The sequence below is a fragment of the Seriola dumerili genome, unplaced genomic scaffold (genome assembly GCF_002260705.1).
Source record: "Seriola dumerili isolate Sdu_G_001 unplaced genomic scaffold, Sdu_1.0 BDQW01000538.1, whole genome shotgun sequence".
In the NCBI taxonomy this organism is placed as follows: Eukaryota; Metazoa; Chordata; class Actinopteri; order Carangiformes; family Carangidae; genus Seriola; species Seriola dumerili.
Genome location: NW_019174793.1, coordinates 534,582 through 559,581, shown reverse-complemented (window position 1 = coordinate 559,581; position 25,000 = coordinate 534,582). Strand labels below are relative to the sequence as shown.

General features: G+C 42.2%; 1 protein-coding gene across 1 annotated transcript in view; it reads right to left on the bottom strand.

Moving 5' to 3' along the window:
• Positions 1-25,000, bottom strand: part of LOC111235868 (voltage-dependent T-type calcium channel subunit alpha-1I-like) — a 177,885-nt gene that overhangs the window by 61,134 nt on the left and 91,751 nt on the right. Inside the window, exons 10-20 of the mRNA XM_022764438.1 lie at positions 21,614-21,765; positions 20,006-20,191; positions 17,754-17,871; positions 17,207-17,362; positions 13,802-13,889; positions 11,464-11,625; positions 6,027-6,096; positions 5,298-5,787; positions 4,734-4,834; positions 2,882-3,005; positions 1,516-1,584 (exon numbers count right to left, since the gene is read on the bottom strand). Coding sequence (XP_022620159.1) covers positions 1,516-1,584; positions 2,882-3,005; positions 4,734-4,834; positions 5,298-5,787; positions 6,027-6,096; positions 11,464-11,625; positions 13,802-13,889; positions 17,207-17,362; positions 17,754-17,871; positions 20,006-20,191; positions 21,614-21,765 — 1,716 coding nt within the window. The remainder of the gene's footprint in view (positions 1-1,515; positions 1,585-2,881; positions 3,006-4,733; positions 4,835-5,297; positions 5,788-6,026; positions 6,097-11,463; positions 11,626-13,801; positions 13,890-17,206; positions 17,363-17,753; positions 17,872-20,005; positions 20,192-21,613; positions 21,766-25,000) is intronic.

The following is a 25,000-nucleotide window of genomic DNA, read 5'->3' as shown; positions in this document are numbered from 1 at the left end:
ACGAGTGTTCGGGGCAGAGTGTGTCACATCTGCACCTGAAAATCCGGCGCACATCTGGCCCTGTGATATCAGGCTGACATTAACATGACTTGATATGAAAACCTCATCAGTTGGAGACTGTTCCCCTGAGGATTTCATCGCTAAATGAGGTCCTTTCAGTGGAGGTGGTGGTGTTAATATCTGTGTTATGGGTTGCAGAATAAATGCTGTCACAAGTATATTAAGACAAATGATTGTGTAATTGTTTGGAAACACGTAACGCTGCAGCTGAGACGAAGCTCGTGTTCCGTGCGAACACAAAGAGGATGGGAACGTGAAGCTGATGCTGCGTCAGTTCAATGGCAGGATGATAATTACTTTAACTGTAAGAGTCGGACCTTTGGCTCGACAGTGGATGGAAGTCGGTGGCTACGGTGGAGCGACTAACAGACAGAGTTCGAGATAAGATCGTGAGCGGCATGATAAGGCTGGGACCGCCTCTGAGCGTGCAAATGAAGCAGCGCATAGACGGGTAACAACAGAGCTCCAATGATTAAATTACAAACAAGGGGACAAAAGAGCTCAGAGGACGATAAGAGACTGATACAGGGCTCCGTATGAAATGAATCAAACCAGGAGCAGAGAGAAGATGAAGCGAACAAAAATGTGAGCGATTGAAAGACTGATTGAAGGAATGGAGGTAAATACAGAAGGAGACAGAAAGGGGGTGGAGGGGGTGGAGATAGAGAAGAGGATGAATAACAAAGCAAAGCTAAGTTCAACCAGGGGCCAAACTGCATATACTGTACGTGCACATGTGACTCTGCACCACCACAGTGCTGAGATCTACATATCACCGCGTTACACATGTCTTCATTATCCCTGCTCATAAATAAATCACTATAGGCTTCCTACCAATGCGGAAAACGCCTGGAGACACACGGCCCTTAATAATAATGGATGATGCCCTGTCTTCTGGACAGCAGATTAGTGGATTAAAAAGAGAATGTGTGTGTGTGTGTGTGTGTGTGTGTGTTTATCGATGGGAAGTCCAGGAGTAGCTAAAGGGCAGCTGAAGAGCGATAGCCTTCTAATTAACTTCATTATCTATCTGCCCATCGCTAATGGGACATGTGCAACTGATTAAACCGCGAGTTGCAGAGTTGTTAAGAAAAAGAAGAGGAGAGAGAGAGAGAGAAAAAAAAAAAGAGGAGGTTGGGGGTCAATAACAGCTGGAGATGAAAGAGGAAGATGAGAAGAAAGAAGGGAAGAAGGGATGGAGAGAGAAGAAGGAAGCCGGATGGGAAACGAAGAGGGGAAAGAAGTGGACAGGAGCAGGAGATAAGAGGATGTAAGAAAAAGATGAGAGATGAGAGGCAGAGAGCAGAAACCCGGAGGAGAGAGAGGAGATGAGATACAAGGTCAGAAAAGAGCAATGGGGAGGAATTGCATGAGAGGAGAGAGGTGAGGTCAAGAAACGAAAGTGGAGGAGAGCAACAGGAGAAAGAAAGGAGAGGAGAGGGAAGAGCAGTTTACCTTGACCGTCATCTCCGCAACAAAAATGGCAGTAAAGATGTAGTTGGAAATGGTGAGAAACACTCTTTCCTGTAACAAAGAGAGAGAGAGAGAGAGAGAGAGGACAAAAGGCTGAGAGAAGAAGAAGGGAAGGAAAAAAAGCTGTAGGGAGGGAAGGGAAGAGACAAACAGAAGTGGTATAAACCCAGCCTGAGCGGAGAGGACTGACCCGGCTTCACTCACAAGCTTCAAACTACAATTTGAAAAAAAAAAGCACAATCAGTTCTGCTCCTCTGCGAATTCACTCAAAGTTTTTTTTTTTTTTTTTTGTTGTAATTAAATTAGAATCAGACTCAGTTACCAAATTAAATGCCAAATTTGAAAAAGTTGCTGCGTTTTAATTTGGAGGCGTCAGATCACTTCCTCGAAAAAGTGCTCACCATTCAATATTCGGGAGCTGATTGATTACAGGAAAACTGGCCTGACGCCAAAACTCAGAGAGGACTCGGAGCCGGGGGAGTTGATTCTTATTCGTTTTAAATATCCGTTGTTTTTATTTTAAATCATTTTTTTTTCTTAACGAGCAAAGAATCGTTAAGAAATAAAACTCATTAAATAACTGGTCGTTATCACAACCAGAAAAACGTCTACTGAGCCTGTTCTCATTTCACATTTGTACTTGAAAGAGGGAGTTTGACACAGAAATGGAGCAGTGGAAATGCAAAACTGTGAAACTCTACAACTCTGAATCTTTAAAATCCTGGATCTGACTATTTTCAACGTGCTATTTCAGTTTTGATTGGAATTGAAATTGAATACTGTGCTATTACCTTAAAGTTATCATATGTAAGTTTTCCATATTAAAATGTCTAAAAATGACTAGACCTACAGTATGTTATATATTTTTTGAGTTGAGTTCTCACATTATCCCAATTACTTTCAGCAATTTTCAAACTTTGAGAAATCTGTGATTTTAATTATGGTTTAACTGTCCGTTTCATTTGATCATATCCCCTATGTGCATGTGTCGTTGCTGTGGTTGCCTATCAGAGGCTCACAATGAGCTTTTATCCAGTTTTAAGCCACATTTTTTATAACTTTATATATACAGTATATATATTTATAATTCTGTGTTTCTACCAGTTGTAATCAGTTTGTTATGGAGAGGAGGAGACCTCTGCGGATAATTCAGCTGCTGGTAAAAACCTTAAGAGCAACAAATTTAAAGGACAAATCAGTAAAGTCCCTTTAGTCAGAACTGTGAAATTGTTTCAAATTTTAGTCCAACAGCCCCGTGTGTCCAACGCCCCTAGGTACTCTCAGTTCATCTTCCAGGTCCTCACTTTCTACAGAACAACAAGTCCTGTGCAGAAAACACAGTTCTTACCAGGCTGCCCTGCAGAATCTTTGGCCTCTCCAGAGCCACCGTGATGCAGTTGAGGAAGATGAAAACCAGGACCACGTAGTCAAAGAGCTTATGGGCGATAATGGACTGACAGAGCAGTCTGAACCTGATGAGAGAAGAAACAGAGGAGGGCAGAGGAGAGAAGACGTGACAGAGTTAGAGCAGTGGGAGAGGAGAGTCTGAGGTTTGTTGCTTCATTTGTTAATATAATAACTGAGCTGAAGATTTTCAATCCTCCTACAAGGAAACTTAGGGCAGCTTCCTTAAAATACCCCACTGTAACATCTGATATGCTGCAGTCAGTATAATTATTCTGCAGCCACCAATAAATAAATCTGAGGGGGTGCAAGACGAGGAATGTATTTTTATGGACTTTTGGCCTCTAACAAAGAGAAAAAGTCTGAAAAGTTTTGAGCAGAAAATTCCTCCAAGGTGGAACTGCTCTCACCTGTACTGTCTATACAGCAAACAGACACTTGTTCAGTGTAAATGGTTGCGAGCCGCAGAAGGCTGGGGATCACTGGCGCACTCTGAAAAGACTTTAACATCTTCAAACACCTGCAGCGTTGTTGTCAAGCCGTCGGCTCCGGAGCCGGCACAGACGGTGTAAGCAGCTCCGGAGCGAAGCCCTCACACATCTCCTCTCATCTGCCAGCTATGAAAGGGAGCAAAATATACCTATAACTGCTGCACCTGCTCTCTGGGTGAGGAAATCAATGTGCTAATCTGACTGCTTTTCCTGCAGACCTGGCAACTCTGTCCCTTTTATCTATCGATTCAAATCTGGCAACCCTGTCCCCTGGATATCGATCGTGACCGACGGCGGTGCTGGCGTAGGCACTTACGCCGCCTGAGACACAACTTGTGATGTTGGCTCGTTCCTCCCTTGGTTTGTTTGTCTGCTTCGCTCGCTTTTAATTCTGCTTAGGTACAATGCGTGCGCGCGCGCACACACACACACACACACACACACATATGCTTCCGTGCATGCTCAGGCATGTGCAGCACGCCGAGGCATAAACAAGACAAAGACGCACATATGCTCACGCGCTCCCACGAGCACACATGCAAAGTCAATCACCAAGAAATGCACAAACACGACGCCACCGCAGATACGGCCTGACGGTAGTGCATACACCGCCAACACACACACACACACACACACACACACACACACACACACACACACACACACACACACACACACACACACAAACACACACACACAGCCCTCGCTTGACAGATGGCACCTGCCAGGATGCCAAAACACAGCCCTGGGGCCTGGCTTCCCTTAAGTGGCTATCAGCACGCAGGGAATCGGGTGAGTGAGCGAGTGGATGACTGAGTGATTTTTCTTTCATGTTGCTTTCTACCAGCAATGGACTGAAGGCAAACATAGTTGAACACGCACACAATCACACACAGACACACACATTGGAGCCCAGAGTCAAAAACACTATCTAGAGTCAAAAGAAATGCTTTGGAGGAAACGAAACGCACAGTGACATCACTTTAACTAGCCATTTGTGAAAGTAGAAGACGGCAGTTTTCACAGTGTGTGAAGAGACAAATGGTTTGACTGTGCAGCTCCATGTTCCCCGACATCATCAGGACAGAGCGGCTAACTGTAAGTACTGACGCATCCAGCCGCTGAGAACCTTTGCTGCACATTTTTGGGTTCAGGTCAAATTCAAATTTCCACTGACTAATGTCAAATAGACCAGGCCAGCTGCAGACATCACCACTTCCGTAGGGTTCATTACAACAGGCCCCCCAGGCCGCGGAGCCACGAGGCAACATCACGTTCATCTAAAGTCCTTAGTCGTCCACTCACTTGTTCTGAGGGGAGAACATGTAGACGGACCACTCCTCTCTGGTTTCACACCAGTCCGGCTTGTACACCTCCATCATCTTCTGGATACGGAAGCACAGACTCTGGAGGAGACGAGAGGGAAAAGAGATGAGAGGAACGGTAGATGGCCGCGGGTTCTATCCATAAGATAACTGATTATGATCACTGGCTTTAGGAGATTTCTGAAATTAAATTTAATTAAATTTCTGCACTAACTGCCATAATGACTTTGATTTAAGTTTTGGTTTTCACTATTATCTAAGAATTTTTGGAACCTCAATAAAGTGCATCTACCACTTGCAGCCTCTCATTTTGACACGCTGCAATAAAAAGATGCACAACTGCTCTTTTAACATCTCTCCTAAAGCTCAAGTGTCTGGTTTAGCACCTCGTTCCTGCAGCATTAACAGAATAAAGTTGCACCGTATCATCTGAAGAGGTGATAATCATTCGTTTATATGTTGCTTTTATGGCGTTTCTTCTTTACTGAACCCCAGTGGATAAAGGAGGAAACGCTGATAACTAATGTCGATCTGTGCCACTCACATAGTCCGTCTCTTCATCGAGGTCCGCTCTGTCCTTGCGCGCATTGACCTGAGGGAAAACCTCGGCCATCAGATGGGTGTGGGCCTTTCCGTTACAGTCCCGGTGGTCCACTCCAAAACCACTCCCAGCCCCGGACCCCGCGGTGATGGACCCCCCCGCCCCGGACCCACTCCTCCTCCCGGGGTCCGGGTGGACGGGGGGCAGGCCCAGGGGCTGTCCGCCTGCCCGAAGCAGCTCTGGGAGCTCCAGGGAGAGAGCCCGCCGATCCCTCCTCGCCGCAAAGTGTCTGGAGAGGAACAGCGGCGGTGGCGGTGGATGATGAGGCAGCAGGGGATGATGGGAGTGGGGCGGGTGGGAGAGAAGGGACTCCTGCTCAGCGGCGTAGGCGTAGGAGTGGGGGGAGCGGGTGCTGTGCACACGGAGGCTGCCTCCTACCAGAGGCGCCCCGCCAAACCCGTAGCTCCTCCGGCCCAGGCTGTTTGAGCTAGACCTGCAGAGCAGAACTATAATTAGGAGGCGTTCAATATTAAAGCACAATTATTAAAGTATCAATAAAGAGATGATCAACACTTCTGTATATTAAGCATTTAGTCATGAAGCTAATAAGAGCATAAAACAACAGCAAGAGTTTGATGTTTCCATGTAGGTAATTAAGGCTTAATGAAGGTATTAAGAATTCATTAAGGCAGTAGCTGAAATCAATGGCTGAAAGTAAATCTAATTGTCTACCTGCGGCTCCACGCAGAGTGTGGATGGAAAGGCCGTCCCCAGTTGTGGTAGTTGGAACTGCGGCTGTGGCGCTGCAAGAGACACAGAGCGGTTCACAGTGATTACTGAGGCGCTGCATATCTCCAGGCCGCGCAGCGCAGCGCAGCACACCAACACAGACACAGACACAGCAAGCCGACGGCGACCGGATGAACATGTCACAGCTGGAGAAAGTCAATTTATGATATGTGCTTCTCTGTTGAACGAGAGGTCGACGCGGTCAGTTATCAGTTACGATTACCCATCAGTTCAAAAACACTGTGTGTGTGTGTGTGTGCACAGGACATCAGACATTTAAACATGGAAAAACAGTGAGCATAAGACACGTCATCATGTCATCCCCGAGGACGACAATAAATAGGTGGTGGATCAACTATATGCGATCGCAGGCGCCACGACAGCTCAGTGCAGTATAGATGAGATTGTTTTGCTTTATGTTGCTATACGTGCTACGTCTTCTTCCTTGTCTTTATTACTTTTAATGTAATCCTGTAATACTTTGAATGAATGCACACACAAAATTTGAATCTAAAAAAGTAGAATATAAAAGGCATTAAAAGTATATTTACTTCCCTGCCCCACACAGGCTTTTAATTCTTGTGTATGTGAGCGTATATGTAGGTGTAAGTGTGTCTCTGTAAACGTATATATGTGAATGTCTTTATATTTTATTTTATAGTAGTTGTATCTTTTTTTGTACAAAAAAAAAACACATACAATAAATAAATATTTTAGTTTTTTTCTTTTACAAGACTGTAGATGAAAACTCTGGCAGTTTGACATCATGATGATGTAAATCAATGGATATTGTCTCCAATAAATAAATAAATAAAATAAAGTCAAATAATACTTGCAGTTGTACAACCATGACTTAAGTGTACCTCAGTCTTTACAGTCTGTCTTCAAACAGCTAACAATGGGACCTATTAGAGCAAAAGTGAAACACAGCCCGGTCTGCCACAGCGGAACGACTCTGTAAGACCACTAAGTATATATAATATGTGCTAACGTGCTGTATGAATGTGAGGCTGGACATCGGTGGAAAAAGAGGAGGTTACTATAGGTCAATCACCCATAAACCAAAGCAGATAAAAAGCTGGCTGAACAAATGAAATATAAACTGGGCTTTGCAGTGCGCTCAGCAGGCTGTCATCAGGTTTAACATGCAAACCCCTGAGTGCCAGTTCCACTTAAAGGAACATAACCAGTTGTGTTTGTTTCCGCATGTCTAATCCTTTCAACGTGATAGACCTAATTATATGTTTTACCCTTGAAAACCCACGTCGCCAGTCGGAGCCTGAGCCGGTGCCATATACCAGACAATCTATGCATCCGTCTCTATAGAAACTGTAGTGAAGCGTGCACGCTAGATGTTAAATAACACCTCAGTCCACGCAGGACTGCACTGCAGATCATTTAAGAGGACACTGAGTGTGTGTGTGTGTGTGTGTGTAAGTATTACTGTCAAGCCAATTTGTTCCTCGCTATATGGCATAATCCACAGACAACAGCTGGTACTAATATACTGTATATTCTGTACTGACACGCGCTGCCAGCCGTACAGCATGTACTGCAACTTTCCCTTCTACAGAATGTAACTGGGCCTGCATCGAATCAAATCACAACTGCATCATGCAAACAAGGGATAAAAGTGTTACTGAATGTGCAGCTTTTTCGCAGTGTGTGAATACTGCTCATTTTGTTACGTGTTATATTGATTCATAGGAAGAGTTTTGCCGGCACCAAACTGAAAACACATTCCACCCCGATCCAGATCGTGTGGTCATTAAAGATAAGGGAACTGATTGATTAAAGGGAACATGTTGCCATCCTGAATCTTTTCCTTTTTAAATATTATTCCTCTGGACAAACAACTATTTTGCTTTTACTTCTGTTAATATATAACCTTAAAAAATGACAAAATTGTTACTCTGGATTACTTTTTTATATATAATTTATTCAATTTTATCATGCTGAAAAATAATATCTTTAAGCCCATTGTGCACTTTTTTTTTATGCATCACAATCACTGCATCATAATCCAGCCGCTGTCCGAGCTATTGTGCGAGACACATGGACAAAGCAGCACGCTCTTTACACTGATGAATTAAAGCGCGATTGTGCTGCAACATAATAGGCTGATGCATCATTCCCCTAACTTTCATCTGAGGCCAATCAACAGTATCCAGCACACTGTGTAAGAATAAAACAAGCAGAACACCCGACGAACAAATGGAGGCGACTCGTGGTTCAAAGTGTGACTTCACCGAAGACGATCAAACACCATCAACGGCTGCAAAAACTTTCGCAAAACTTCAGTAAAATATCATGAAATTCTTGTATCTTGCTTATTATTCAAACACTTTTTGCTCCGAGTGATGTGACTGGCGCCTTCTGATATCTGAGCGCCGCGAGAGACACGGGGGGGGAGACACACACACACACACACACACACACCACAGCCAAGTGGATCTCCCACACCCACTGTGTTTAACATTATAACCTCAGAGCTACGTGTGTTGCTAAACCGCAGCTTATCATTTGTCTTGTTCTCCCCTTCTCCTTTATCATCCTGTCACTGCATCAACCTCCCCCCCCACCCCCCCACCCNATAATTCCTCCTCCTCCTCCACTTTATGAGATTATCAGACAATGGGCCCCTGGCCAGTAAACCCCCCCACCCAACCACCCACTCTATCTCCATCACCATCTCTCTGTTCTGTTCTCTCTACCTCTCCCTGTCGCTCCTTCCTCCCCTCCCTCGTTTCTCTCCGTTTCGCATTGGATAAACAGAACATCGGAGCAGTCAATTAATAGACGTTGCTATGGCAACCGCGTAGAACTGTTTCAGCTTCTCTCTCTCTCTCCTAAGGTTTTTTTTTGGTTCAACAGGCACGACACTGGTGCATGCCTACTGTGTTTGTGTGTTTTAGACTCACACACACACACACACACACACACACACACACACACNGTCCGAGCTATTGTGCGAGACACATGGACAAAGCAGCACGCTCTTTACACTGATGAATTAAAGCGCGATTGTGCTGCAACACAATAGGCTGATGCATCATTCCCCTAACTTTCATCTGAGGCCAATCAACAGTATCCAGCACACTGTGTAAGAATAAAACAAGCAGAACACCCGACGAACAAATGGAGGCGACTCGTGGTTCAAAGTGTGACTTCACCGAAGACGATCAAACACCATCAACGGCTGCAAAAACTTTCGCAAAACTTCAGTAAAATATCATGAAATTCTTGTATCTTGCTTATTATTCAAACACTTTTTGCTCCGAGTGATGTGACTGGCGCCTTCTGATATCTGAGCGCCGCGAGAGACACGGGGGGGGAGACACACACACACACACACACACACACACTTCACAGCCAAGTGGATCTCCCACACCCACTGTGTTTAACATTATAACCTCAGAGCTACGTGTGTTGCTAAACCGCAGCTTATCATTTGTCTTGTTCTCCCTCTCTCGTGTTCATCATGCCATCTCGAGCTGCGAATCCTCACTCACACTCGCTCCCACCACTCCCCCCCCACACACAACCACCGCATTCTATCCCTACCTCACCATCATACTCTGGAACCTCGTCTCTCCATCCTCTAACCTCGCTTTGGTGTCGTCTGTTCACTATCTCCTCGACACTTTCACTCCGTCCCATTCGTTTATGTTCTTCTCCCCCTTTCGCTCAATTTGGACTAAACAGAACATCGGAGCGCAGTCATTATAGACGTTGCTATGGCAACCGCGTAGAACTGTTCAGCTGTCTCTCTCTCTGCTCTCCTAAGGTTTTTTTTTGGTTCAACAGGCACGACACTGGTGCATGCCTACTGTGTTTGTGTGTTTTTAGACTCCACAAACACCACAAACACACACACACACACACACGCACACTGTTAGATGTCTGTGTGTTGAGTGTATGGTGCAGGGATGATCTGACCTGAATAAGGAGGAGCAGGCTGGCTGTACGGCAGCTGTCGCAACTCACAAGTGCAAGGAGTATTCTGTGTCAGCTCCATCAGTGTTTCTCTCCGCCACCTTCTTGCCCCAGGAGTGAACCCCCCTCTTTGCGTTTAACTTGTGCTAATTTATTGTCACTACTCATATTTCTACCACTGAGAAAACTCAAAATCTTTTGATGCAGGTTCATTTTTTACTCTTATTGCTCGTCTTGTCAGTAGTTTTTTTAATCACAAACATTCAAGTTTTTCTGGAGCTTTTTAATTGAAACAGATTATTTTTTTCAAAGCATACTTGTAGCTTTTTAGATCAATCACAGATGCCTTTCTTTCTTCCCAACAGGCAGCAAGTTGTACAGAATCCACATTATAAGATCTATAATCCATTAAGTGAATGTTTCTATTATAAGTTGTATGAGCGTATGTTCAATCAGGAAGAGCCTCATTCATTCACGATTCTCTCTCCCTCTCTCCCTCTCTCCCTCTCTCACCTCACTTCTTGAAATCAGCTGACTACAGGTGTTTTCGGTAATCGCATCTCAACCGGCCAATCACAGTGACACCACGTTGTCACTGTCCAACTTTACAGTCTGTTCTCCTCTCTTCTGCTGTCAGCTACCACCTCAGTGAGTATTGTTGCCCATTCACCTCCAGGCTTCATGTCCAGCGCCCGGGTCGAGCTCATCAGATCTCCAGCATTCTCTTCTCCCCACCACCACCACCAGTGTCTAGACCCTGGGGGGGTTTTCCTTTACTTCGCACAGCCTCTCCCCCTTTTCAAATAAGGTGACATCACAATCGGCTCTAATTGCTAAAGACTCTCACATCTCTCACTTTTCTTCTCTTGTTTTGCACTAGGCAATAAAAGTTTATCTGTTGAGTCAGACTGAAATATTATAGTTGCATGTTTATTTCGCTGTCAGGAGAGATTGTTGATGGCTGCGATCAAGCTATCTTTCTCTTTTTTCTCTCCAAGAACCCAACAGATTCACATGACCCATTTTTTTATAAGATCTGTGTTTGTCCTCGGGGTTTGATTTTTTCTGCAAACACACCACCTCAATCTAATGCAAACCATGAGGCGTGAAATGAAATACAACTAAATGTTTACTGCGGTGGATTCTCGATCTCGTGCCAGTTTCAAGTCAAGTACAAATAGATTTCATATCACACACTGACAAGAAGTCAAGCCAGTCTTTTCTGGAAAGGAGGGAAAACACATTCATCCCTCTATAAAGCTGAAATGGTTTACAGAGTGATGGCAAACAGCTGGGAAATGGTTGGCAGTGACACAAAGTAGGCATGTGATTTGTAGTGAATAGAGCTGACATAAATGTGTGAGACTCGCAGTTGAAATGTTAACTGATACGTCTCCTTCTCTGTGCGTTTGTGCGTCTGAGTGTGAGTGAATGATTACCAGAGAGAGGGAGCGTCTCTCCAGGCTGCTCTTGCCCAGGCTCATCACACTGCTCTTTCTGGACTCGACGGTGAAGCTCCGCCTCTCAGAGGAATAGGATCCCCTGGGTCCCGAACGAGCGCCCAGCTCCAGATGGCCATTGGGCGTCAAGGTGCAGATCCTCGGGTCTGGAGGGAATTGAACACAGAGAGAGAGAGAGCCACTGAGAGAGTCTCTGTGTTACTTTTGTTTTGTGCCACCCACCCAATATATGCTGCTGAATCCCCTACTACCCATTCTTATGCACTTTTATTCTGTAGTATATCTAAGTTAGGAAATCACAATCTTAGAAAACTTAACACCGGCCGTTAGTAAACTGGTTGTGAGTTTAAAAAAACGCTTTGCATTCTGGGGCCAGTTACACAAAACAGTTTTCAACATGAGACACTTAAATAACTCCCTCAGCTAAGGAGAAATTAAACCTGAAGGGTGCTGCACAGGATCTAAGGTTTCCTTAGTTAAGGGATTAAAAGAAGCGAAAGAAATTTTACAGTTTAAATTCTACTGTTTCCATGGAGATTGTTTGTTTGCTGCCATTAGCAGTCATAGGTCTTTTGTGCAATGGTTTAACTGACATTAAGTGATTCCACAAGTATAAGACTAAGATAAGGAGAAAACTTTAAATACCCAAGTGAACATTTTAAGGAAACCATAAGGAAAAGACTTAAGGGGCTTTTGTGCAACTGTTTTTAGTTTAAAGGTTCCTTAAATTGGACTTAAAGGAAAATCTTAACTTGCAATCGGCCCCTTGTCAGTGGAATAAGACAGTCTAGAAATCTATACTGATAACTGTTTTCCAAGGGCTAAGACTAAATTTAGATTCTTTTTGTGTATGTCATAATTCCAATTATTCTTCAAAGGGGAAAAAAACCTAAAAAAAAAAGAAGATAAAAGCAGAAACTTAGAGAGAGGCAGAGAATGAAAAGTCTTTCCAACCACACAGAAAAGAAGCTAAAGCTAAACCAGTGAAGGTAGCACCTCTGTGCTGTGGAAGTGGACAGACAGTAAGACAGCTCATTGTCTTTCTAGCTATGAAGAAACAAGCTGCAGAGTTTCTTCCTCGGCTCATACTGCACTGCAGAGATCACATCTCCTCTGCAGCAGAAGCCCACTCACACTCACAAGTGACCCCCCCCCCGCTTAGTATCTGAACTCCTGGTTAATCCTCTCTGCACCTTGTGCTGTCTGTCGGGTCTGTTTGTTGGAGGGTTGCGTAGCTGGAGCAGGTTCATCGTGAGCTCTAGATTAAGATAGAGCTCATTCATATTTGAAGACTTCTGGCTATTCTATTCGAGTTTCTTGCGAGTTTGCGAGCCTCTGGCGCGTACTCCTGTCTTACTTTGTTGGCTTTTTGGGTTGAACATTATGCCTTCCTCTTGAATACGCCTCACAGGGGAAAGAAAGACTACTGGTGTGAATGTGAGACGCGGGGAGACTGTCGGGAGTGTTGTTCTGTTTTGACATGAATGAGGAAATCTGGGGTTTATATTGTGGCGTTCGAGCTGAATGAAACCGAGGATTTGATTTTCACATTTTAAATTCACCAAGTGAAAAGAGCAGTATTTACTTTTGCTTTAACAAATTACACCCTCTGAATACATTTATTCTCACACCTGTGGCTGTGACAAGATAACACTTTAAATGAATAGATGCAGATTTCTAAGATGCTGACTTGTTCAGGTTTCATTTTTGAAAGGAGATTTCAGGTGCCTGGTTTCTGGGATATAAGCGTCTATTAAAAATAGATTTTTAGTTATCTAAGTTAATAATACTCGACTTATTCAATATACACTCGGTTGCCAGGTTACTAGGTACCGCTTCAATCTCTAAAACTGGTGCAATAGATCCTACCTTCATAAAGGTTAGTTTATGTTGAAATTGTTGACTTTCATTGATATAAGTGGGATGTTAAAATATTTTAAATGCCAGTTTATCATAAATTACAGTTTATCATAATACACCTCAACACTGCCACAAATTACAGCCCCTTAAATGACCATGAAGTTGAATCAAAACCCTGTAAAGTTCCTCTCCAGACATGTTTTAAACTATATCAAAATATTCTGCTGTGATTAATATATTTTTTTTAAAAGGTTTTCCCACATAAAAAGTGAAAAAAAAAGAAATTAAAAACTGGGGCTAGAAGCACTTCTACACTTACTTCCTCAATAAGTCTGGATCAGGCATTGCTTTCATGAAGGTAGGAGTTATTGCAGATCTGTATTTGTTTTAGTGCAGTGCACCAAATAAACTGGCAACTGAAGGTAATTACAAGGCCGAGGGAGAAACGTGTCATCAGCTCACCTGACAACTTTATGGAGTCGTGTTTCTCGCTCTCGTCAAAGTTGGAAGAGGAGCGGTCGTCGTCCGAGTAAGAGCGATTGGCGTCTCCCTGGAGATGAAGAGTCATGACACAAAGAGAAGAAGACAGAGAGGAAGACAGAATATTACACAGGGTTCATGTTATATACAGTATGTATATATATATTATATATTATATATATAAACTTATAATATTGGTACTTTTTTAATATACAAATTTGATCAAATCCAGCATTATTAGATATTGCACCAAGCATGCTGCATGCTGATTGGCTCACTGATGCTGATGAGATTTACTCATTTACTCCTTTGATATCGAAATTTGGCATTTTTCCATTTTTTTTTTTTTTTTTTTTGGGGGGGGGGGGGGGGTGTTTATGCCTTTATTTTGACAGGAAAGTGAATACAAACAGGATATACAGGAAGGAGAGACATGCCGACATGTTTATATGGTATGTGCGTCAACCACCCCGCCATCAGGTCGCCGTTCCATCCTTGATGGTATCAAACCAATTCTGTTGGTTCTGTTTGTGTGACTCAGGACCTTTCGTCTCCGCCTCCATTGCTCTGCTCCCTCCCGCCAAACATTTGATGTCGTCAGGGTGGCTCAGATCAGTGTTGTATCTTATGATTAAATCAGTAAAACCCTCAAACTACTGACACACTACTCTAGTAACCCCACTGGTGTGGTTAAGACCAGTGGGGTTCCTCCCCTTCACTCTGTATGATGGGAAAATCTGGAGTAAATTGGCTCAATAATCCCCAGTGAGCAGCGTAAGTACATGCAGGGTGGATGAGCAGGGGAAGGTGAGACAGCCAGAGGGGGGAGAGAACGACAGTGAGATAAAGAGATAGAGAGAGAGGGAGAGTGACAGGGAGCGAGACGGTGAAAGACTGATGGCTGTTTTGTTTTGGCATTTCAAAAAAAAGATCAGTGTTTCCCCCTCCAACTCGCACATCACAGCTACACGCCATGAATACGCTAATGCTTTGAACCGTGTACGAAAACTCAACTGGGTTACCGTGCTAACCGCACTACAATTTTCCAATGACACGTCTGTGAGTGTGACAGGTGACGGCAGACTGACAGCATAATTTTCCGCTGTTTTCCACTGAGATGGATGGCTTCAGAAATCACACCGTTGTGTTTAATACACCATTATTATGTTTTGACTGCAGATAAAGCCTTTAACAAATAACAGACCAATATGGTCAAAGTATTATTATTCATACAGCATGACAAAGATTTTAAACCCGTGAATCCTGGGGTTGTTTTTACTTGGTTATGACATAGTTATTACATGTTGTACATTATTTACAGATTAAGTTAGGCTACTCACAAGTAACAGTAGTAAACATGATCTAAGGCCATTTATTATAATAATAATATACATTTTTGGGGGATATCCACAGGATGACCAAACAACAAATACTTATGATATACAGTGAATGGAAAGAGACTAGCAGACTCTATGATATTGGATGTACTGGGTTTTCAATGGATTTTGTCATTCATGTTTCTCTTATTTGTGTTAAAGGTTAATATGATCTGAGGTTGTGCCTATATGTTCTCTTCATGCTTTGGGTAATGTAAACAAGTGTAATGTTATCATATATATGTATATATCTTGGACAATATCAACCACCCTCTCCACAACATTCTGGCAGGACAGAGAAGCAGCTGCAGCTGCTGCAAATGTCTCATCTCGCTGCGCTGCAGAACAGAGAGGTTCAGGAGATCCTTTGTTCCCACTGCCAGCAGGCTATATAACTATATAACACCTCAGCCAAAGGAAGTGGACTAATTTAATTATTATTGTTTATTATTAACTATTATTATTATTATTACTAATGAGCTACTGGACACAAATAAAGTATATATCTATGTATCTCTATAGCTGGTCAGTTTACTATAGCTGTGGGCCATACCTGAGTCCTTCATCTTAATTTATCTATTTATTTTCTTATACACTTAATATTGTTTACATTCTGGCAAATCTGAACCATGTGAAGTCATCAGTCAGTTGCCATAAGTTTCTGTTTGCACTGTAGCGATGAATGTACAGACAACAGACCTTTCACACTGAGGAAAATGTCCAGATTCGCTGATTATGAGGCAGAATCTGAAGTAGCATCTTTTTCAAGTGGATTTATGGTTGTTGACTCACATTCACACAAACTGCTTCAGTTCGCTTTCACAGGGTTGAACAGCAACTGGTTCATTGAACAAAAACATGATTTATATACTGAAGCATAAGTGGGCAGATGCACACAAACAGTCTGTTGAGTCTACTATGTAGCAAGACAAGATAAAAGAGTATATTGTGAATGTTAATGGGCTTGTTGATCAACCTTACAGATACATCTGTTACTGACCCGTACAAGACCTTCACATTTCCCACTCAGCAATGAAGGATAACTCAGACACTTAGCTGCAAGAAATTGTAAAGAAGAAGAGCATCTAGCGGTTCGGTCTAGAAGCATTGTTGTACGTGAGCATGTGAGACTTTCACATTATTACTAACTAGTCAATCTGCTCAGTTCTGTAATTATGAAAACCAGCAGGGCACAAGAGCCCGGGTTCATTTTAGCTGCAGGGGTCTCTGCTAAAGGTTAAAGTCCACTCGTTGACAGACACAGACAGATGGACGTCAGCTGTCCACAGAAAAAGCCATCATGCAGAGAATGGAGAAAGAAAGTTTGAAAGTTTATGTGAATCACAGAGTTGTTTGACACCATGACTTAACAGGCCACGTTTTGGAGAATGAAAACTCCTTTCCTAAATACCAGAAATGTAGCACTTGTCTGAAGTAAATTATTGAATTATTGAGAGATGAAAACTTGTTTCCTGTTATAGCGATACATGTCAGTGCAGTGTTTCCCTTACATGTACTGAACATATTTTAGGGAAAGTCACACATGGTTTCACATGGTTCATCAATATCAAATGACAAAATGTAACCACCGCAAGTTGTGCTTTCTACACTGCACGTAGCTGACGTCACTGTTTAGCAGGCTGTTTGCAAGCGTATGTGTAACATCCGGCCAGCTCATTCGGAAGAAGTGGCATGGGTCAACGAGGGTGTCCCACCAACCTCCAACTGTTTTTGAGAAATTAAATATTAAAATTTGAATCATAAGCCTATTATGTCAGCATCCTGTGGTCTCCTTTATTTGTACATTGTTTGTTAGTGCTTCATTATTTCTCAAATTATCACAATTTAGTTATTTAACGTGTAATGCTCATAACCTGAGAGCATCTACAGTGATTCTAAGGTTGTTTTCGCACCAAAATACAGGTCCAGCATCGCATGCTTGTGGACGTATACACAACAGCTAACCCTGCAGCGATCACTTCCTGCGGTTTGAAACCATGAGTTCCCGTACCTCTGCCTGAAAGCCTTCAACCAAGATGGCCACCAGCAGGTTGAAGAGGACGTAGTTTCCAAAAGTCATGAGGGCCACAAAGTAAAGAGCTGCGAGGGGTGAAGTAGCTGCCATACCATTGTACAAAACCACGTTCCAGTCCTCCTGGGTCAGAATCTGAGAGAATTACACAGAGAAAATCGCACTTTCATACAATAGTATACAAATAGACCACTTAAACAATTTATTAACTAAACATTTATACAAATACAATTTAGAGAAAGTGCCCTCATCAGGCCACCACAGAGCTCTGTCATTGGTGTGTTGGCATCAGATATATGTGAAAGTAAGTGAGCTCAAACATTTGATTTGAACTCATTACGGAAAAGTTTACACCATCATTTCAGGTGGTCTGATTTACAGGTTATAGTGTCCATAAAAATCTGTGCAGAAATGTATTGACTCTTAAGAAATATGTGTCAGTCATCTGCATATATAAAGACATGCAGCGTGCATGTGGAGCAGATATGCAGAGATATGTGTTAGTGTATTTGTCTGCATTGATTACCTGGAAAACAGTGACAATGGCCCAGAGGAGGGAGTCAAAGTTCTTCCTGTCTGGTACTGTATCACCGGTCTCTGTCTTGAGACTGAACTTACAGCCAAAGATGTGCATCCCCAGGATACTGTAAAAACAAACAGCCTCTGATTATGTTAATGTACCTAACACACTGTTAATGTAACATCTTCCGTACTTAACTAATAATTGATTGCGGATCTTGTGAGGCACGATGAATACAAGGCCTACTTTTTTAGAGTTATGGATTAAGAGACATTGGATGATTAAGGCTTTTCTTTGTCTCAGCTGCTTCGGATTTCATAAATGCTGCCTTCCTAATGCATCTGTGTGTGTTATCAGTTGTTTTTATGCCCTGGCTGCAACTAAACACTTTCTTGTCTGGGATTATGAAGATAAATGTAAATGTTTCAATGCCACTGAGCCCTAAAGCCTGCTTACATAAGATGTCATTTGCTCCAATGGCCTTGTTGTTACTGTAAAGCACCGCAGTAAACATTTAACAGCACAGGTGTTTTGATCTGCAGTTAATTGTGCACAATCGTTACATAGACAACAAGTCCTTGCAAGGTATCTAAGAGGCTTTATACAGCATCAAATTGTGAATACTATTAGTAATAGAGATTGTAAAGCATCCCTGCTGTATTTGACAACCATCCTGAGAACAGCACTGTCATGGACAATGCTTCTACAAGCTGAGTTATCAATGTGATAATTATCAAGGAGTTAAACATGACATAAACAAACATTAATGGTGTAATGCACCTAGGATGTGACATTTTCTGCCAGGCTTACACCAAATAAATTTTCGTGCAATTTCAATGTCACAGACTAATTTCCATTGTCTGAATAAGATCATTAAAGTCTTGCTAGAGTTGCAGCACGCTCCCGTCATCTTGATCGTTTGGTGTAAGGTGATAGTCCCAGCTGTCTTAACTTTTTTTTTTTCATCTTGACTTTCCAATAAAATCAAACATGTTCAATATCATCACCTTTTTTTTAGTTTTGGCTCGTGAAAACAGTGATGTTCAGTGAGGTGAACACTGTCAACTCCAACCACAGCAAAACAGGAAGCACCAAAACCGAGCTGACAGTGAGCATTGAGGCGACTGTGGGGGGAGTGTGGGTCCATTGGTGTAAGGCAGGCATTAAATACATAAGGGAGTAATTGGACAAAATGGAAAATAATTTCAAAATAAAACAGGAAATCATAAATACAAAGTCAAAACACATTAATTTTAGGGGGAAATCCTGACTTATATAGTGTTGAGTTAATAACTTTAACTTTCAGAGAGCAAAAAAGTTCTTCCCGTAAATGAGAACCACCAGGAGCATGATGGGAAATAATCTCAAAGGAATCTAGTCTTGCAAATAGTGACCCTGCAAAATCCCCAGTCTTTACAAAACCTTACAGTGTGAGACTAAAAACTCTGTGACTTATGACACATTGTCTTTAGATGTGAGAGGGTTTCAGACTTTAGTCTTTGCAAGGTCTTCTAGTGTATGGCAGACATCAGGAGCTCAGAACACACCTTACATGAAGAAGTGACACACAGAATACAGCACTCTCATAATAGTAGCTTTGTATATGAGTAAAGCAAATAACATCAAAATAATTTGTACTTGTAAATTGACCCTGTGTGTGTTCATGTGTGTCTGAACACACGCAAACACATATTTCGAGTGTGTATTGTGATTAACGCCGGGTCATTTCTTCACTTTACAAAACAAACTCCCAGGAAGTGGTTTGAGTGGCAAGTGAAGCTGGGAGGCAGGGAAACAAAAGCCAGCGAGGCCATTGATCATCCACTGAAAGACCTTTTAGGCCCTCAGATGGCGGCCGTGTCAGTGTTTTCAGTATCCAGCTCCAGCTCTTTAAGTGTCTACTTGTTGAAATATAACCAGATCTTCAAGTGTCTGCTCATTAACTTGCACACAGGTTTAATAGCTGCCGCGGAACAGTGTGACCTTCTGCATTTCAATGGCAGCTGTTAAGCAGGTACACAGGGGTTTAAAAAATGACAGACGCCAGCATACACAAACACACATAAAATAGTCGGTGGAACTATGATCTCTCTCTCAGTTATATCCCTGAAAAAAACACAGTTAAAAGAAAACAGCTCCATGCGTTTGAAGATTTGTAAGACGATGAAGAGCACTGGACAGATTTTTCTTCTAATCTATGATCTGCATCAGAACGAGACACGGACGTCCATATGCCACACAGACATGTCCCACTTTACCTGAAGATGAAGATGAAAAGCATGAGCAGCATGCAGAAGGTGGCCACGTTGTCCATGGTCTTCATGAGGACCACCAGCTGTCTCCTCAGGGCTGGCATGAACCTCACCAGCTTCAGCACCCGCAGCAGCCTGAAGGTCCTCAGCACAGACAGACCGCCGTCAGACTGGCCGACGATCTCACACACACTGGTGAGATTAACACAGACCACCGTTCATAAGAGAAACAGTGCTAAGTTATGAGAATTCAAAGTGCACCATTTACATAAAAACACATATATTCAACCCTTTGTCAGTTGATTAGGAACACCTAGCTAAAACAAAGTCACATACAACAGTCCTGTAATAAACCCTCCCTTCATCAAGGTTATAATGTTCAGTTTATGTTGAAACCGTGTTAAAGAGGTGTTAATTCAACTGTAACAACCACCCCATTCACATACTGGAAAGCCGCTTGTGTTAATTAGGCCATTTCAGTTTTTACTTAATCAAATGTTGACAAAATGATATTAGCTGAATTTATCTTTAATTCTCAGGCTACATAAAGAAAGCTTGGTTTATCTTGTCTTGCAGTAATGAATGTGTCCACTTAAGGTTATCTAAGTTTCCTTAAGCTCTTGCTTGAATACTTAATGGCCTTAATGGCTGTTTGCTGCCTCAGAATGAGCACAGAAGACGGATCACAGAAGTTATGCTGTTCCTTTATGTTCTGGTGGACATTTATCATGAGCAGAGATCCATTCACTAGTGGAAAATGCGGCTTTAAAGAAATTTGCCTTCTAATGGAGGTGGCTATCAAAGGCTTCACCCAGCACATCAAAATAGCATCGGCTATGCACTGGTAAAGATTGAATAGTGGTATTTTCACAGGGCAGCTTCGTATGAATAGCTGAGGACATTCAGATAGATGAAGGGAGGGAAATTGGTGGCGGAGCGAGACATAAGAAGACAGATATAGATATGTTCAATCAACATGTATCTTCTGTGACGGGCTACACATTTGATCTTGTTCAGTTTTAGTTGCTTTGATGTGTATTTGATCTCAGGGTTATAATGGGGATCACAGAATAAGGTGCTCAGCCAGATGAATTGAAAACCCCCCCCCAAAAAAAAACAGTGGATCAAAGGCACAGCCACTCACCTGAAAGCTCCAAGCACAACGCAACAAAAGACAAAAAAACCTGCTTGCTGCCGTCTGACTTTGGCATCCAAATACGTACAGGTGGTACATTTACACCAGGTAGAACACAGGTGACAATCCCACAGTGCATCACGTGAATAATTTAACTGACAAACCAAAAGCAGTGTGTGGCCAAATAACTGTCAATATCAGTCAATATTTCAGAAACATAATCGTTTTGTCCTCCAAAAGCCACTTCTCTTTTGATTTCTCCTTTTTCTGCCAAAATACAGCAAAGTCAGGGCACTTAATACTACTTAATAAACTAAATAATGCACAAATGTTGGCCTGAAATCTCAAACTTCAGAAAAATAACACTGATTTAACAGCATACGGCAATACTGTAAGTCTGGCATGCAATAAGTATAATAAGTACATCATTTTTTAAGTAAACAATCCAAATAAATGCATGTTTTACACCATTTCTGTACCTTATGATGACGATGACTCCATCAAAGACATTGTAGGGGTTTCGCAGGTAGCTGAATGAACCGAAAGCCGTCAGTTTGAGGATCATCTCCAAGGAGAACATGCTGGTGAAGACGATGTTGCAGATCTCCAGAACATTGGTGAGCTCCTCTGGCTGACAGAGAAAATAAAAAGAGGAGAAGTTGGAAAATAAAAAAGAGGAGGGAGAGAGAGAGAAGATAGGAAGAGAAGAGTTAAAAGCAGAAAAATGAAAGACTAAATATCTATTGCTGCACCTTGCAGCTGTAAGGCTCAAAAGAGAAAGCCTTTGCTTCTCTTGGACCCTGACAGCTTTCTCTGCAAAATATCAATTCTGCACGGCACCAGAGGAACAGTCATGTTGTTATTGCAATGATTTATTGATGAAATGAAATTTCTTACTTTCATCTCTCTAATTTCTACTTTGGGAACCCTCAAATGTGCTTTTAGAATTATAGCATCCCATGTGAACATGCTAGTTATCACGTTAACATGCTAACACTCTGAATGTGAGCATGCTACGTAGCAAGATTTTATGTTTACATTAAGTTCAAAGCTGATTGTTATAAGCTAATTTGTTTGTAAATAAACATGCTAAATTCTGCTGTTAACATTTTAACATGCTAACATGCGGTGCATAGCATTAGTATGTTAGCCTGTTAAGATTTTGCATGTTGTATCAGTCTCAATTTAGCCTGTTAGCATGGTTACCTTTGGCTAACATTCATACAGTTATAATGGTGATGGGATTTGGTCATTATTTACAGGCTTGACCTGCCACGAAACCATACAGCCACCAAAATGGCTAAAATCAGAGAAAAAAAAAGAGAGACTAAAAACTAAGGAAAGGAAGCTGGCAGAAGAAACAATGAAAAGGGAGTAACAGAAAGGAAAATGGGTAGAGACGGGGTAATGGGGGAAGAAATGAGAAGCAGGAGGCTACAACAAAAAACGGAGGAAATAAAATGTGAGTGTGGACATTACAGTATCTGCGGGAACATTGTGGTCTGGTTGTACATCCATAAATAACAAGCAGTCCCAGTCAATCAATACTTTGGCGGAAATAAGGTTATCGTTTAGTGTCACTCATACACACATTTAGAGCACACACATGCAGCGTGATAAACATGCACATCTGAAAGTCGTCTCCACGCGGCTGAGTTCTCGCTTTCTCTCCATCTGTCCGTCTGGTGTCTTGTTTTCTTTTGCTTCCTCACCACTTTGTCGAGTTATCAGCCATTTTTCTCACCGTGGATCGAATAGTCCAAATTGATTGGTGGAAAGGGCAAGGAGGAGGACAAAAGCTTATACACATAACCACACTCACACACACACACACACATGCATGTGCAGCAGTAGGGAGAACTAGAAAACTGTACTGGCTAGGTGCAGTTTTAGGGTATTACTGACAAATACAGTGACAAGCAATAAAAAAAAAAAAGCTGGCATGTTGTTCAAATATTGTCTGCTCTGCCAGTCCACATCCCTACTGTTTGCTCCTTTCCAACTCAGCAGCAGGTAGCAGGCAAACAAAACATTACACATTTTGTCATCAATTATGGATGTTGCAGATGCTTCCATTAGAAAAAGGTCCAACATTTTTTACTCCCTCCACCGTGAAAAACGAACTGAGAGACTGAGAATTTTTGCTTCCCAAGAATAGTCTGGAAAAGCTATGATGTAAGTTCAGTTTTGTTAACACTCAACATTGGTAGGAACAGCTGGATGTATTTATTTTTTGCCTTCTACCATATTCCTTTACAATATAATTCATTTTCCTTTACTTGCTGTCACTCTCACATTGTTAATGCGGATCAATGTCTGTCTTTTCAGCTGCCTTTGACATTATTTGAGTTCTTCTCCCTCTGTCTGCCTTTCTGTTTCTGTCTGGCTTTGCTCAATATAAGGAAGAAGACACACATGCACACACACACACACACACACACACACACACACACACACACACACACAGAGCTAAATTTGGCACAATCATGATTTCCAGCACATCACTATTCCACACAGCCCCTGTTTAACTTCAACAATGACACTTCTGACATTTCACCACCCCACATTCAATGAGCACTGTGTGTTTTGCATTTACATGTATATCTATGTGCATGTGTGTGTGTGTGTGTGTGTGTGTTTGTGTGTGTGTGTGTTTGTCAGTACTAATGAGTGTTTAGCAGTGTGAAAACACGGGCTAATGATGCGTGCCCACCAGTGTCGGTAACGATGTGACGGCTGACCGCTGTTTGCAGACCAGCCGAACAGCATTGGCAGCCCCTGGAGATCCATTACTGCTGTCTCATTACTGCAGACCTGGGAACAGATCTAAAGACTTGTGTTTTCCGGTCGGCTGATGGTATGGTATGAAATAAGAGGAGTGGGGATTTGATGTCACACTGAGGACTCGCAGTTGATTTGGGAAAGTGAACAGTATGTACTTCTGAAGTGAACTAAACTAAAAGTTTAAAAGAAGACAGCTGCAATAACCGAACCAGTATGAGACCTAAAGAAGAAAAAGGCTAATTGTAAATGCTATGAAGCTAATATTAATGAACAACACTGCTGTGTGTATGCTCAGCAGCTGGACAAATAATGCTGCCCCTAAAATGTGCCTCCATACACAAGGATGGCTTACTTTTTTCTACCATGCATTGATCATTTCAAAATTAAAGCGCAATATGGCTGACGCACATTACCACTGGAATGGTATTTAAAATGCAGATGCAGAAAGATAATTCTGCCCACTGTGTGCCTTGTATTGTATGAGCAGCACATTTCAAACATGCATTAATCAGCAACTGTACTCAAGCATAAGCAGGCGTCACTTGTGCTGCTCTGATCTGATCAGTATCAAACTTATTTTTAGGTTAGATTAGAGAACTCATATTAAGCAATGAGACGTGTGACCTTCTTAAAGGCAAATGCTATGTGGATCAGCACCTCTCGGCTACTGTTCCCTGAATACTTTTTCTATCTATATGATGTATCCAGTGTGTGCTACAGGCATCTGTTGATGCTTGTCAGATGATGCACTTCGGGGGAGGTGGATGGATGGGTTTACAGTGTCTGACCTTGACACAAAAATATGCCGTTTGCATCCTGTCTCCTACCAACAGTCAACACGGGCTTCTTTCAAACATGGCTGTGATCTAATTTTCTTAACAAATTATTTTTGAATACTCTGACTTGCTTTTGCTTATAATTACCGAATACTGTTGATTTCTGCTGTTAGATATTTTCAATTTGCACATGATCCCATCCCGTCCCAACAGATTCTAAAAACTGAGTATGTGGGTGTTGTTAGATATTTCGACTGTGACCGTTGCTGCACTGGCAACATCAAGCTGGTCATTTCCTTCGCTTTT